The sequence below is a fragment of the Crotalus tigris genome, unplaced genomic scaffold (assembly GCF_016545835.1).
Source record: "Crotalus tigris isolate CLP2741 ecotype Arizona unplaced genomic scaffold, ASM1654583v1 scf7180000017666.379230911805:20528666, whole genome shotgun sequence".
Classification (NCBI taxonomy): domain Eukaryota; kingdom Metazoa; phylum Chordata; class Lepidosauria; order Squamata; family Viperidae; genus Crotalus; species Crotalus tigris.
Genome location: NW_024096552.1, coordinates 15,392,650 through 15,407,502, shown reverse-complemented (window position 1 = coordinate 15,407,502; position 14,853 = coordinate 15,392,650). Strand labels below are relative to the sequence as shown.

Below are 14,853 nucleotides of genomic sequence, written 5' to 3'. Positions count from 1 at the left end.
TTAAAAGACGATGCAGTAAAAGTGCTACACTCAATTTATCAGCAAATGTGGAAAACTCAGCAGTGGCCACAGGATTGGAAAAGGTCAGTTTACATTCCAATTCCAAAGAAAGGCAATGTCAAAGAATGTTCAAACTATCGCACCATTGCACTCATTTCACATGCTATGGCAAATCTAGACAGCATACTAAAAAGCAGAGACATCACCCTGCCAACAAAAGTGCGTATAGTCCAGGCCATGGTTTTCCCAGTTGCAATGTATGGCTGTGAAAGTTGGACCATAAGAAAGGCTGAGCGCCAAAGAATTGAGTCCTTTGAACTATGGTGCTGGAGAAGACTCCTGCGAGTCCCTTGGACTGCAAGGCGTTCAAACCGGTCAGTCCTAGAAGAGATCAACCCCGACTGCTCTTTAGAAGGCCAGATCCTGAAGTTGAAACTCAAATACTTTGGTCGCCTAATGAGAAGGAAGGATTCACTGGAGAAGGGCCTAATGCTGGGAAAGATTGAGGGCAATAGAAGAAGGGGACGACAGAGAATGAGATGGCTGGATGGAGTCACTGAAGCAGTAGGTGTGAACTTAAATGGACTCCAGAAGATGGTAGAGGACAGGAAGACCTGGAGGAACATTGTCCATGGGGTCGTGATGGGTCGGACACGACTTCGCAATTAACAAGAACAACAACAAGGATGGATTGTCATTCATGAAATGGAAAACGAGTTCACAGATTATTTTTAACAATCTGAATGTGGGATACATAAATCGATAATATGAAGCATTATACCGGTAGTCCTCGACTTATGAATGTAATAGAGCCTGCCAATTACATTTGTAACCCGAAGAATTCTGATTTACCCAGTGCATTTGCTAATTGAATGTTCAGGTCGTTAAATGCATTTGAGGTGTCTGATGGTAGGGAAGACCATGGGGATGGCTAGTGCTTCTCCCTCCCATCCTGTCCCACTGAGTCTCCACAGGCACTGGGCCTATGTAAATTCACCTTTTGAAAATCCCCATGATCAAGTGAATTATGTCCTCTCCAGTCTCTCTGCCTTGTTATTTTTGTTTGGCCTGTGTCCCTGCAGGCTCCGGTCATCTTTGCAAAAAGCTTTTGGTGCAAAGAAAGGAGGCTGGGAGCAGCACGCACACCCCCTCTGGCCTCTATTCTTCGCACCAAAAGCTTTTTACAAAGATGACCGAAGCCTGCAGGGATGGAAAATCTCACCCCTGCAGGCTTCACAAGGAAACAGCAAACTGACAGAAGGCTTGAAGCACAACGCCTTTTGGCACGGATTTTATTCAGGCCTCCATTTGCAGAGAATGGGGGTCTGAAGTAGCATGAGATCAATAGCAAATTCCCTGCAAATGCACAGAAGGCTTGAAGCACTGAAGCAGGCAAAGGAACCATGGCAAAGAGGCTGGAGAGGAGACAGCTCACTAGATGTTTGCAAGATAAGTGAGTCTCCACAGGCCCAATACCTGTGAATACCCTCTGTGGGGACAAACGCAAGGCAAATGTTGCAGTGCCTCTGTGGTCATTTATAAGGGTGAACGACTGCCGTAGTGCTACAACACCACATAATCTCGGGACTATGTTGTAAGTACTTGGGAAGGGTAATGTAATTTGAAATGGTTGCTAAGTGAACTGTTGTAACTCAAGGATTACATGTAGTAAGTACACTCCTAGTATATAGCATCTTCATAATATTTTACCTAATTTAAACCTACTTTAGCAAATCATACAGATTGCAAGAAATAGGAGTTAATAATAACTCTAGACCCAAGAACCAGTAGAATGTATTTTATTATTATTAACATATATTAATTTGCATAATAATTTGAGATTTTAGCCAAATAATTTTTATTAACTGCATTATAATGCATGAATAAAGAAAAATGTTCTCTACGAAGAAAGCTTTAACCACCAAACACTTGGGTTCTATCAATTCCCATTTCAGAAAGAATAGATGGGACTTAACATAGCATGGAACTAAAAGTAAAAATTTAGGAACATCTTGAGTTAACTCTAACAACTTCAACCATTATAGCCAGTAGTTGAAAAATGATGAAAATTGCACCAGCCATATTTGGATGACCAGTTTTCATCATTTTGCTTTTGATTTAGATTTAGCTCTTTGAGTATTTTAATATTATGTTTTTCTTTAGAAAAATTATGAAATCTGTGATCCTCTAAGAGCTATACCTCAGCTTATAATGATAGAATTAATTGATGGCAATTCCAATTTGGCAATTTAGGAATAATAGGAAAGTTTAATCAAACATGCTAGTTACATATTCTTTGTTCAGTTCTCCCTCCTCTTACCCATTTTTATAGCAGATTTATGAAGCATCAGATATAATTATTAGATTATCATTGGAAAAGTTTTTGATACAAGTGATAATTATTTCTAGACCCTTCAGAATACATTCTTATGCATGCCATAGAGAAATGGAGGTAATTTTTAAGGCTGTAGAATTTTTTCATTGGTTTCTATAGGATATAAAATTCTTCAATTGAAACTTAGAAAATCATACTTTTTAAGTCAGACATGTCAGTCTATTTAAATTTATGGAATATTTTTTAAGTTTGTGCCAAAGTTGTTTCAATACAGTGAACCTGCAGTCAAAATATACTGTTAAACTTGAGTTCTTATTCTGGCTTTGTTAATCAGTAGTGAATATGAGTTCTGTTTTATCAAAATAAGAGTTGCCATTTATATATCTATTGTATTTTGCTTATAGTGTTATCTGAAATTAATTAATTATAAGTATTTTCCAGAAATATACCTTTTATGCGATCAGTCAAATGAAGTGTCTGCAAAATTGCATTTTACTATACCTGTGAATAGCATAGGCCAAAAGAGAGTTGTACATTGAGGTTTGCTTTGAGTAGTTAATTAGATGAATATTTAGTCCTCTTTTTAAAAAGCATGCATAATTCTGGGCATACTAACGTAGGCAAAGAGTTTTGAAAGCTTTGCACAGCAGTTGCATTAATTGTGTGCAACACTTGACTAACAGAATATTTAAAGCCTAGCTTTAACTAACCATCTACCAGTATGATGGAAATCATGCTTGAGAAGAGCATAGAAAAAAATCCATAATGAATTTGCTTTTTTTAAATTGCTGCTTTTTATTTTTGTGGTTTTATTTAAGCATGCTAAGCTTTTGTATATTTTTTTTTTTAGATTTGACACAGTTGAAGGCATGTAAGTGGTCATTTCCATTTTTCAAAAGACTTAAGAGATTTAAAAAACAAGGCTTTTAATGTTAAGTGTAACATTTAAAACTTTAATTTCAGCTTGTGCGTTTTATTTTGCTTTCATATTTCTTTTATTCTAAAATTTCCCTAATACGTGGTTAAACATTTATGAGAACTAAAGAGCACCTTTATTCACAAAGTCTAGAAAGTGATTTGGCTGTAATTGGGTATAAAATACATTATTAATTCTATTATATGAAATAGTCCTTGGAAAACATGTCAAGCTTATATTTTATTTCTTAAATTAAAGAGATTATCTGAGCTACTCCTAGGATAATTATTACTCTGCTTTGTGTTTAACTGGTCACATGCATCCAATTTTTGCACAATACAGAGAACAAGTAATTAAGCAGTGTTGAATATCATTACAATGTGCCCAGATGTCTTCTAAAAATTTCCCCTTTTCGTCAATAAACAGCTATTTGAGTGTGAAAGTTACTATATCCTGGTCATTTATGCATTTCATTAGCATGTGAGGCCAGGGACTCCTCTCAGATTAAAAATTCTTTCTGGGATGAAATACTCAAATAGATTTTATTTCTGTCAAATATTTAGTTAATTTTCCAGAATTACTTTTCAAGGGTTAGGTTTTATAATTTCTATTGTCAGGGATTGGGAAAATTTAGTGAATGTATCTGTTTAAAAAGATCAAGTGTTGGGTTGATGGTTTGTTTTTGGATTATTATTTTTTTTTGAGAAATATGTGAACTGTAAACTAGCAGAGCACATTCTAGATGTGCTGGATTCTAGAAACTGTATAATCTAATGACAGTCTTCAGAAATGGCTAGTTTATTAAAATACAGATAATATAATAGTAGTTATGTTGGGGGGGGGGAATCCCTGCAGTACACATTGATCCATTTTAAGTATACTTTTAATTTTGTTGAACAAAATATTTCAGTTAAATTTGGATTTGGCTTAGAAAATAGGAACTCTGTAGTTATTCCCATAAAATCTTCATTCTTTACAGGAATCCTGTGACTTCTTCATTCTCTAGTTCTAAATGTTTAGTTTCCCGGTATAATAATTTAGTAAATAATACATTCTTTCTCTCACTTCATCTTCCATTTTCTCCATTTGAATTTGAATATATTTAATTTACTTGCTGCTTTGTCCTTGTTGAAATAAAACTAGCGTTTAAGGTTTTTCTCATTGAAGTGGCTGTTCTGTTTTGTGATTTATGATAATGTTTTCTCTGAGTTCAAGAGAGTTGTCTCTCTATGTATATTTTGGTAGGGGATAAGAATTATTTGTTTTTTTAATATTCAAGCAGATAAATAGTATTACTAAACAAAGGTAATCAATTTATCCACTTTAGTCTGATTTTAGGAATATAGATTGATTCAGTTCTTCCCTACATTCCTGGATAATTTTGAAAATAGAAAACTGGCAGACATTATCTGAAGTTTTACTGTAACTACAATTTTAAACAAAATCTTAAAGAAATGTTAGCATAGTATAATTCTGGTGATATCATGAAGATCAGATTGAATTTTAAAGACTTAGTTTTTTTCTTTACTTACATTTTTTCTTATTTTACGTTGCATGAATATCAAGGCTAGTGGTAGGAATTTGTACATTTGTAATTTGGGGCATATCTGGTATTTTTTTGTTGCTCTTAAACAATACAAAGTATGCAGAATTTGGTATGTTCAGATTAAAACCTTGAGCATTTTCTACTGTTTGAACCTGTTTATGATATGGATTCATAAAAGGACTCCTATGAAAAATGATTCATTTTGAATTGTTTTGAATGTGAATTTGGTCAATTTCAAGTATTATTTTTTGTAAGCCACCAAGAGTCACTCAGTGAGTGAACAGCCATATAAATTCTCTTAAATAAAATAAATGAATACATTTACAAAATGTTTCAAGCTGAAATGTTTGAAATAGTTGTCTTTGAACTTGGGATATCATTCATACTCAGAACAAGGAGTTTCAAGAAGCTTTATGATATACACTTCTGTATATCAAACACACAAAGCTATTGGCTGAGTTTTATAATCCTGTTGCTAGTTGCACAAACACAAACTCCAAATTCTATTGCCCTATTTCCAGAAGCAGTGACTCATTAATACAGCTCTATTAATGAGTCACTGCTTCTGGAAATAGGGCAATAGAATTTGGAGTTTGTGTTTGTGCAACTAGCAACAGGATTCTAAAACTCAGCCAATAGCTTTGTGTGTTTGATATACAGAAGTGTATATCATAAAGCTTCTTGAAACTCCTTGTTCTGAGTATGAATGATATCCCAAGTTCAAAGACAACTATTTCAAACATTTCAGCTTGAAACATTTTGTAAATGTATTCATTTATTTTATTTAAGAGAATTTATATGGCTGTTCACTCACTGAGTGACTCTTGGTGGCTTACAAAAAATAATACTTGAAATTGACCAAATTATTATTTCTCAATGTTCTTTTTTTTTCTTTCATCCTCCTTTTTTTCTTGGATTCTATCAAAATCAATAAATTCATTTGCCTGCTATAATTGTCAAATTGTGGCACCAACCAAATAGATAGCATTTTCTTTTATCACAAAAATTTGACAGCAGACTGGATGGCTACTGATTAATTGGTGCCACAGGCTTCAAACCCTCAGTGTGTGTATGTTTGTGTGTCTAAATGTAAGAGGAATAGCAACAGAATTCTGGTTCCAAGTTAAGCCAACTGATAAACAGTGATACAGTGAGCATTTATTTCAGAGTACACTGCTTCTGAAGGATGTCCATTATATACCTATGATATTGATACCCACTAGCCCAGCATAGTATTTTTAACATTTTAGAATAATTGTTTTTTTATACAACTGTAAATAAAACATCAGATTATTTCATTCTCTCCTAAACTAGTGTTTTGTGTTATTTTTCAGTATAGAACACAAGAATGTCAGGCATTTAAATCCTGTTGGTTAGCTGTGTCTTAACTGTGGGTTACTTTACATTAGAATGTTGCTTGATTGTTATTGGTGTATGTTTCTCACCAATGAAATATTTGCAAAATAAAATTGAATATAATTGTCTGTTTTTATTTATTGCAGGAGCCCTCTGGCACAAATGGAAGAAGAAAGGCGGGAGCATGTGGCAAAAATGAAGAAAATGGAAATGGAAATGGAGCAGGTATTTGAAATGAAGGTCAAAGAAAAAGTTCAGAAACTGAAAGATTCTGAAGCTGAGGTATGTATAGCTTAATAAAAAAATTGCAATGTAGCATCAACTGAATAAAGTAATAATTAGAAGTAGTATAGTATTAATATATAACTGGGATTGTGCTATTCTTAAGGATAACTAAACATCCATGGATGTGTAAGGGAAATCAAAGGAAATCATAGGAAATCAAATTTCCTATGTACCATGAGAGATAGATCTAACTCCTAATGGCCTCTTACAACAAATGGGTTGTCGTTGCACCAAGTGGCAAGGCACAGAGGTAATACAACTATATCACTGGAGAGGCTTTTGTGAAACATTTGGCCTATTTTGATGAAGGGGATAAATGATTCTGGAATGATAAAATGGAAAAATAAATATATTAAGCTGAATTTCAGATTTATTTTCCTCACAATGGATTAGAGTTTGGACTGCAAAATAAGATGATGAATGTGGTTGATATTCTATTAAAGGACTTTTAAACATGATGTTAAAGGTTTATGCCAGAGTAAAAAAAAAACAAGACATCCATAAATATCATTGTCCTAGTCATCTAAATTGGGTTTTATATAAAATTCATCTTAAAATGAGATACAACAGAAAGAATCTAAAAGGAAAAGGATATGTTCTCTCCATCCAAGGAAGATTAGATTTAAAAAAAAAAAATGAGTGAACAAACCCCAAAACTATTCTGTACTTCCTGGCTTCTCTGTTTTGTTAACAAGAGTTGCAAATTTCTTTAAAAACTAAAAATTCTCCTCCCCCCCCCCCCAGAAACATTCATATGTGGTCCATTTATATATGTTTGGAACTTAATATGTAAATACTGCTTAGTCGAGCTATACATCAAAAAGGATGTTAGAACAGAAAGAGTAATATTTGGATATAATTTAATTTTTAGTCCTCATTAACTTTAATTGCCTATAAAAATAAAGTGTCTCGCTTGTAAAGTTAATTGATTTTTCATAAATGCACAGAAATCATTGCCTCACAAAGGCATAGACAATTACATCCTCATATTTTCAGAGATATGAGACAAATACTCAGCTAGCAAAATATGTGCATGTTTACTTTGTAATAATCTCATTTAATTCAGTGGTTCTTATTTTTAATTAAATATGTACAGTATAATTTGCTCTACACTAAGGGTGGATTTGTTTAACATAATAAGTTGGTCATCGCATGTACAATGGTAAATATTTGTGAAGGTTTTAGAATTATTTATAATCTTGCAATATTGTAACCTACAATGTAATAAGAGTTTCATTTAGGCCTTGTTAATAGATAGGGATTCTAGTTAAATAACAACAAAACAGTAAATTATATCATATCTGTACCTGAATAAGTTGAACCAACATTCACTGTCTTTTGGAAAAAGTGGTAAAACTGTAGGATGATCAATTCTCCTAAAGGGATGAGTCAGATAAAAGGAAAATTAACTGGTAGTTTGATGTTGTTTACTGCCATAGAGTTTGCTCTTTCACAAGTTTTTGAAAGTAAAAAATGCCTCAATCCAAAGACATCTCTGTAGTCTCAAGAAAGAAAAATTGTTGATTCTCTTCAGAGAACTTTCAAGATCTGCAGGCCACTCCTTATTACTATGAGTCTTCCATTATGAAAGTACTAAACAAAAGTAATGTGTTGGGTTGGCCAAAGACCATTTGAATGATACAACTGGCTGTTAGCAACTTCAGGTCCTGGATGGCTCATATTTTTTCATGGAACAAAGGATCTTAGTTATACAAGAAAACTAGGGGAGAGTGTAAATGTTATCTATCAGTGGCCTGAAACAGATAGGAGTCATGTAGCACAACAACAGTGATCCTAAACACAAAAGTAAACTACCATACAATGGCTGAATCAGAAGAAATGTTGGGTTTTGAGTTTAAAGTTAGAATAAGAGACTATAAATGAAGTTTGTTATTCTCAAATCATTTCTGGATGATTCTGTTGCTTTATTTATATATATTAGTTTGAATTTTATGCTACTACTTTAAAGTATATACTACCATGATTGCTAATCTTATTCTCTTTGCTCTTCCGCCATACCTAGGAGGCTAAAAGTCTCTGCTTTTAATATTGCTTTTAATTGAAATTATTTGTGTACAAGTAGTCCTTAACTTAATACCAGTTATCTAGCAACAGTTTGACAGATCCCAGAAAACTAACTCATTTTGAAGTTACAAGCCATGCCTCCCACAGGATCACATGAATTAATTTTGGGTGCTTGCCAATCGGCTCCCCTTTATAGTTGCTTGTATTGTCCCAGAGTCAGATGACTACAATTTTTTTTGACAGTTTCTAGAGTTTACTTTCAATTTCTGGTAAAAAAAAAGTTCATTGAAGAAAATAGATTTGCTTAATGACTGCAATATTCACATAATACTGGAAAATTGGCTCCAGTCATTCAATATATTGCTTTACAAGCATAATTCCAGACTTAAGTATGCTTTTAAGTTGAGAACTGCTTACATTTCTCTTAATAATTTTGATATTATTTTTAACAGAATGGATAGGGATGTGCAAGAATTGTTGATCAGGTTGTGGGAGGGGGTTATAGAAATGCATGCCAAAGAGAGGGTCTACTGGGAGGTGACACAGTTCAAGAAGGGTGCTTTGGGGTCACAGAAATATGGGAAAGGTATCACAGTAATGGGAGATGGTGTGTGGAGTGGTGTATGGGTTAGGAAAGATGCTTGAGAGTGTAGAAAAGATGCCATGCAGGTCAGGGCCAGCAGGCAGGTAGGGTTGAGGGTTGCGAAGAGCCCAACCCCTCTACAATAATCCCAGTTTCTCATGTGGCTCCTTGGGAAAATTAATTGTCCACCCAGGAGTAAATTGGGGGGGGGGAGATGTCCAGTCCAAATCTTGTTTATTAAAGTGTCCATAACTTTATTTTTTTTTTATAGAGCTGTTAGACTGATAGGAAGAAGCAATCTGCTGTAGTGGTTAAGGCACCAGGCTAGAAACTGTGACAGATAGAAAATAGAAATTATGAACTCTGCCTTAAACACATAGCAGATGGGTGACCTTGGCCCAGTCATTTTCTCTCAATCCTAGAAAGGAAGCAGAAGCAAAATACTTCTGAAAATGTTACAAAGAAAACTGCAAGGACTTATTCAGGCAGTTACTAAGAGTCGAGACTAATTTGAAGGCATGTATATATACCCATAGGCTGTTAGATGATACTGAAATTTATCATACATTACAAAAATCTGTGCGGGCATTTTCAGGTTTTATGGCCTTTTGATAGTAACAATTATAAGTAGTCCTCAACTTTCAACCACAGTTGGGACCAGAATCTCAGTTGTTGAATGAAATAGCTGCTAAGCAAAATTTCATGTCACTACTTTGCTCAGTGATTGCAATCTCAACTCTCTCTGTTGCAGTTATTAAGCAGATGAAGATCCAGGTAAGGATCCAGGTAAGATGGTATGGGAAGTCCATTGTAGGCCACTCGTGATTTGCCCCCGACTAATCAGCATGTGCAAAGTGCCCCACTTACCTTTGCCATTTTTCTCTGCCCTGCTTCAGAAGTCTCCTTTTCCAAAGAGCACAAGGCTTAGAGAATGAAACTTCTGAAGCATTGCAAGAATGGATTTCCATCCTAGTTGCATACAATATTATTGAAAAGTAATTTTTTTAAAATTACAATTTAAAATGTATTTTTAATCAAAAATGAGTAATCATATTCAATATGTTTTTCCTTAGCTCCAGCGACGTCATGAGCAAATGAAAAAGAATTTGGAGGCCCAACACAAAGAACTGGAGGAAAAACGACGTCAGTTTGAAGATGAAAAGTCAAATTGGGAAACTCAACAACGTATATTGGAACAACAGAATTCTTCAAGGTAATTTTCTGGGTCTTTTTGATGATATGATTTTGAAGTATAAAGATGGAATCCCATTTCATAGATCAATGTCTTGTTCTGCATCTTACAATCTTATTCGCATAGACCAAATTTGTCTGACCAAAACTTGGAATGTATCTAAGAACTGATTGCTCATGTTGGTTGACACAAATAGAATTGTATATATGTAAGCTATGATTCAAATTTGCTGTAATTTTAAAGATAATATATTTGTGTCCCTCTCATGAATTAGTCATATTTCAACTTATATGAACTAATTATTATTGAAAATATAAACTGTATTTTATTAAAACTGCTCTTAACAAAGAATTTTTTTCCTGACCAAAAATCTCAGTCTTCTCTTATTCTGTTTCCATTCCCATTTCAAGTTTTGTCTTTTTTTTATATATGCCTGAAATTGCCACTCCTTTTATAGCAAGCCATATTCTTCTAGAACAGTAGTTCTCAACCTGTGGGTCGGGACCCCATTTGGGGTCGAATGACCATTTCACGGTGGTCGCCAAACAACGCAGTCCGCCATTTTTCCCCCCTTTTCCTTAGCTGTGCTACTCCCTTTTATTCTATTGGCTTTTGAAAGCCAATAGAATAGACTCTCTTGAATAGAGTCTAATTCTATTGGCTTTCAAAAACCAATAGGAATTGTCCAGGCTGTCTCTGCCCTGCTGAGCCCACCAAAAGTCTCATTCTGCAAACGGTGCTGCATCAGTTGAGTAGTCCTCGACTTACGACCGGTTGGGGTCGCGGCATTTAAAAGGGTGAGAATCACTGTTCTAGAACCTAGAAGGGTTGGAAGGGACTTTGGAGGTCTTTTAGTCCAGACCTTTGCTGTGTCACTAATGATAATAATAGGTATATAACCCATACCCTAAATCATTCCAGACAAATGCCTATCGAGTGTCTTATTGAAAACCTCAGTAATGAAATACTGACAACTTCAGAGACAAGCCATTCCATCGATTATCAGGATATTTTTCTTTGGTTTCTAGGTTGGATCTCTGTTAAATGATATCCCAGCCACGCTTCTTGTCCTGCCCTCAGGTGCTTCAGAGAATAACAGCCCCTCTTCTCTATGACAGCCCCTCAAGTACTGTAAGACTGCTATCATAGCAACTCTGGTCCTCCTTTTTATAGAGTAGACATACCTAGTTCCCTCAATCACGTGATTTAGCCTGCAGACCTTTTTATCACCCTTGATGCTGTTTTCTGCACACATTCTACATATTTTTTGTATTGTGGCGAACAGAACTGGATGCAGTATTCCAAATCTGGTCTCACCAGGTGCAGTAGAAAGTGATACTGTCACTTCACAAGATCTTGAAACTATCCCTCGTTGATGCAGCCTAGGACTGCATTGGTTTTTTTGGCAGCTGAAGCACACTGCTGGCTCATAGAACATAGAATCAGATGGCTGGAAGGGACTTAAGATGTTCTAGTCCAACCCTCATGCTCAAGACAGGACATCTTATGCCATCATAGTCAAATGTTTGTCCAGTCTGTTTTTGAAATTTTTTAGTGATGGAGCATCCACAACCCCATGAGGCAAGCTATCGCACTGATTAACTTCTCCTTCCTTCTAGGTTGGATCTCTCTTCAACAGGCTTCCACCACCCATTACTTCTTGTCCTGCCTTCTGGTGCTTTGGAGCACAAGTCAGTCTTCTCTTCTCTACGACATCCCTCAAGACAGTTATCATGTCCCACCAGTCCTTCTCTTTGATAGGCTAGCTCTCTCCCTACAGTTTAGCCTCCAGATCGTTTATCTTCTTTGTTGTTCTTCTCTGCACACCTTATAGAGTCTCAGCATCTTTTTTGCATTTTGGTGACCAGAACTGTAAGCAGTATTCCAAGTGTAGTCTCACTAGTGCAGTATAAAGTGATATTACCACTTCTTGTGATCTTGATATTATCCATCTGTTAATGCAGCCTGGGACTGCACTGGTATTTTTGGCAGCTGCAGCACACTCTTGCAGTAGTAGCTGTGAGAGATCCACATATCTGGATCTCTCTCACAGCTACTACTGTTGAGCCAGGTACTACCTATTCTGTACCTATGCATTTGTTTTTTCTGCCCAAATACAGGCCCTTAGTTTTCTCATCACTGAACTGCATCTTGTTGGATAGAGTCCAAGTTTGTCAAGATCCCACTGAATCTTTCAGAACTGTTAGTGATTTCCCCCAGTTTGGTGTCATCTGCAGATTAGATGAATTCCATTTCTATTCCCTCATCTAGCTCATTTATGAAGATGTTGAAGAGTACTGGGTATTCATATTAAGTATTCATTCTTGTGGGTGATCTACTAAGACATCTAGATCCCTCTCATGGTTACTAATGTTGAGCCAAGTACCCCGTTCTATACTTGTGCATTTGATTTTTCTTTCATATGTGAAGGACCTTTTCTCAGCACTGAATTTCATTTTGTTGTATAGGGCCCAGTGTTTAAGTCTATCAAGATCCTTCTGAATCTTGAGTCTATCTAGCTAAAGTGTTAGCTATTCATCTCCCCTCCCTATCTTGTTGTCATCTGCAAATTTGATGGATTCCCCTTCTATCCCTTCATCTAGATCATTTTGAAGATATAGAAGAGTTCTGGATATAAAGCAACTTGAGGTATCCCACTGCATGCTTCCCTCTATGTAGATGTAGTTCCATTGAGGACTACACACACAGTGCGGTTGGTCAGCCACTTGTGAATCCATCTGGTGGTGGTACTGTCTATCCCACATTTTTCTATCCACCAAGACGTGGGTTGTGGTCTACTTTGTCAAATGCCTTGTTGAAATCTAAGTAAACTGTATCCACAGCATTTCTCTTATTCCCTAATTTAACCACTTTTGTCAAAGGATGCAATAAGGTTTATTTGGCACAGTCTTTTTGATAAATCCATGCTGGCTTCTAGTAATGGTTTTGCTCGTTTTTAGGTGCTCACAAATGCTTCATTATCTTTTCCAGGATTTTCCCAGGTATTATGTCAGGCTGATTGGTCTGTAGTTTCCTGAATCTGTTTTTTCCCCTTCTTGAAGATTGGAACCACATCAGCCTCTTTATGTTTTCTGCCATAATCTATATAATTTATGGCCATTTTTTCTCTTATAACTGTTGTTGTTATCAGTCTGTACCTTTATAAACTATTAGGCAAAAACGGTATCACTTCAAACTATATTTGCATAATGTTCAGTATTGACAGTTTTCAGAACAGAAGTTTTGGAAAAGGAAATATTTGATGTATAAGATAGTATAACAATACAAAGAGAATATTGATTATAATATATACTGTGTCTAATATATCTGACTAGTTTTTTTTTCTCCTCCAGAACTTTGGAAAAAAACAAAAAGAAAGGGAAGATATTTTAAAGATATTTGCAGACCACCAGTTATGTTTAATTGCCAATATTCTACCCTTGGACATCAGTGTGTCTTGGATCTGTTTGACCAATCTTGCACCGGTTGTAAACATATGTTTGGATATATCAGCATGATAAGTTTTTGTGTTAATTTTGATGGCATTTGAGAATGCCTTGAATTGTTTAGAATGTTGTAAGCTTAGGAAAACAGCTCTAAGTACTTTTTTTTTACAAAATACAAAAAAGAACATAAATCATTTAAATGTAAAGAAATTTTCTGTTGTACAATCATATTCTGGTGGTTTGATTTGTTTACAGAATATTCCAATATATAAGGACTTAGGAAAATTTTCCATAAGGATACATTGCCATAATATAATATGAACTATGCGTCTATTATATAAAATTCCATTCAGTAGGTCATATATAACTATGTAATTTAGTCTAACACAGTTGACCCTATTTTTGACACTTCCATTGTTTTAAAAATAGACATGGAAAGGCAAACTTATAGGCTTATGGGGCACCTAAAAGCTTTTTATAACTATCTTTTGTTTGTTTGGGATTTGTTAAATGTATGCTATTCTCATTTAGTAATTGCTTTAGCCTGATGGATTTCATTACTGCTTCAATTTTGTAATAACATATAATTTAGATATATTTCCATATACTGGCCCTGCTACATAGAATGTAGTTTTTTTTTTCATATGATAGGAACCAGTGAATAAAACATTTTCTTTAATTCTTCTTTTACATATTATGGTAAGTAGCAGGAAAATGCATTTATAAGTCATTTCTAGAAAACTGTGTGGATTTAAGCACCATCTGTTTCTATCTGTGTGCAGTCAGTTTTCTAGAAATGAGAATCATGGCCTTTTGAGAAAAGTCACCATTCTACATTTAGCTGTATTCATATACTGCATTTCTGTATTTTTGTTTGTATTGTAAAAAGTCACATAATAAACAATGTTGTGATGTAACATATTTGAGGTTGAAGGATTTTGTTAGTTGAAAAATGAAATTATTTTAAATACTGGTACTATTTTACCTTGCCTTTTATACTTATTTTATTTAAATCCCTCCTTTATTATTTTTATAAATAACTGAAGGCGGCAAACATACCTAATACTACTTCCTCCTCCTATTTTCTCCACAACAAATCTGTGAGATAAGTGGCTGAGAAATATACCTTACAAGCCCAGTTAGAACCTCAGTCCTTGAGCAAAGTGGTC

The 14,853-nt window shown here is 35.1% G+C and overlaps 1 protein-coding gene across 3 annotated transcripts in view; it reads left to right on the top strand.

Moving 5' to 3' along the window:
• Nucleotides 1-14,605, top strand: part of SEPTIN7 (septin 7) — an 87,435-nt gene extending 72,830 nt beyond the window's left edge. For 2 of the 3 annotated variants that reach the window (XM_039336790.1, XM_039336791.1), the window contains exons 12-15: nucleotides 3,186-3,206; nucleotides 6,300-6,435; nucleotides 10,120-10,259; nucleotides 13,592-14,605. In XM_039336790.1, the coding sequence (XP_039192724.1) occupies nucleotides 3,186-3,206; nucleotides 6,300-6,435; nucleotides 10,120-10,259; nucleotides 13,592-13,631 (337 nt within the window). In that variant the 3' untranslated portion in view covers nucleotides 13,632-14,605. The remainder of the gene's footprint in view (nucleotides 1-3,185; nucleotides 3,207-6,299; nucleotides 6,436-10,119; nucleotides 10,260-13,591) is intronic. The other variant, XM_039336792.1, reaches the window with a different exon arrangement.
• The last annotated feature ends 248 nt before the right edge of the window (nucleotides 14,606-14,853 follow it).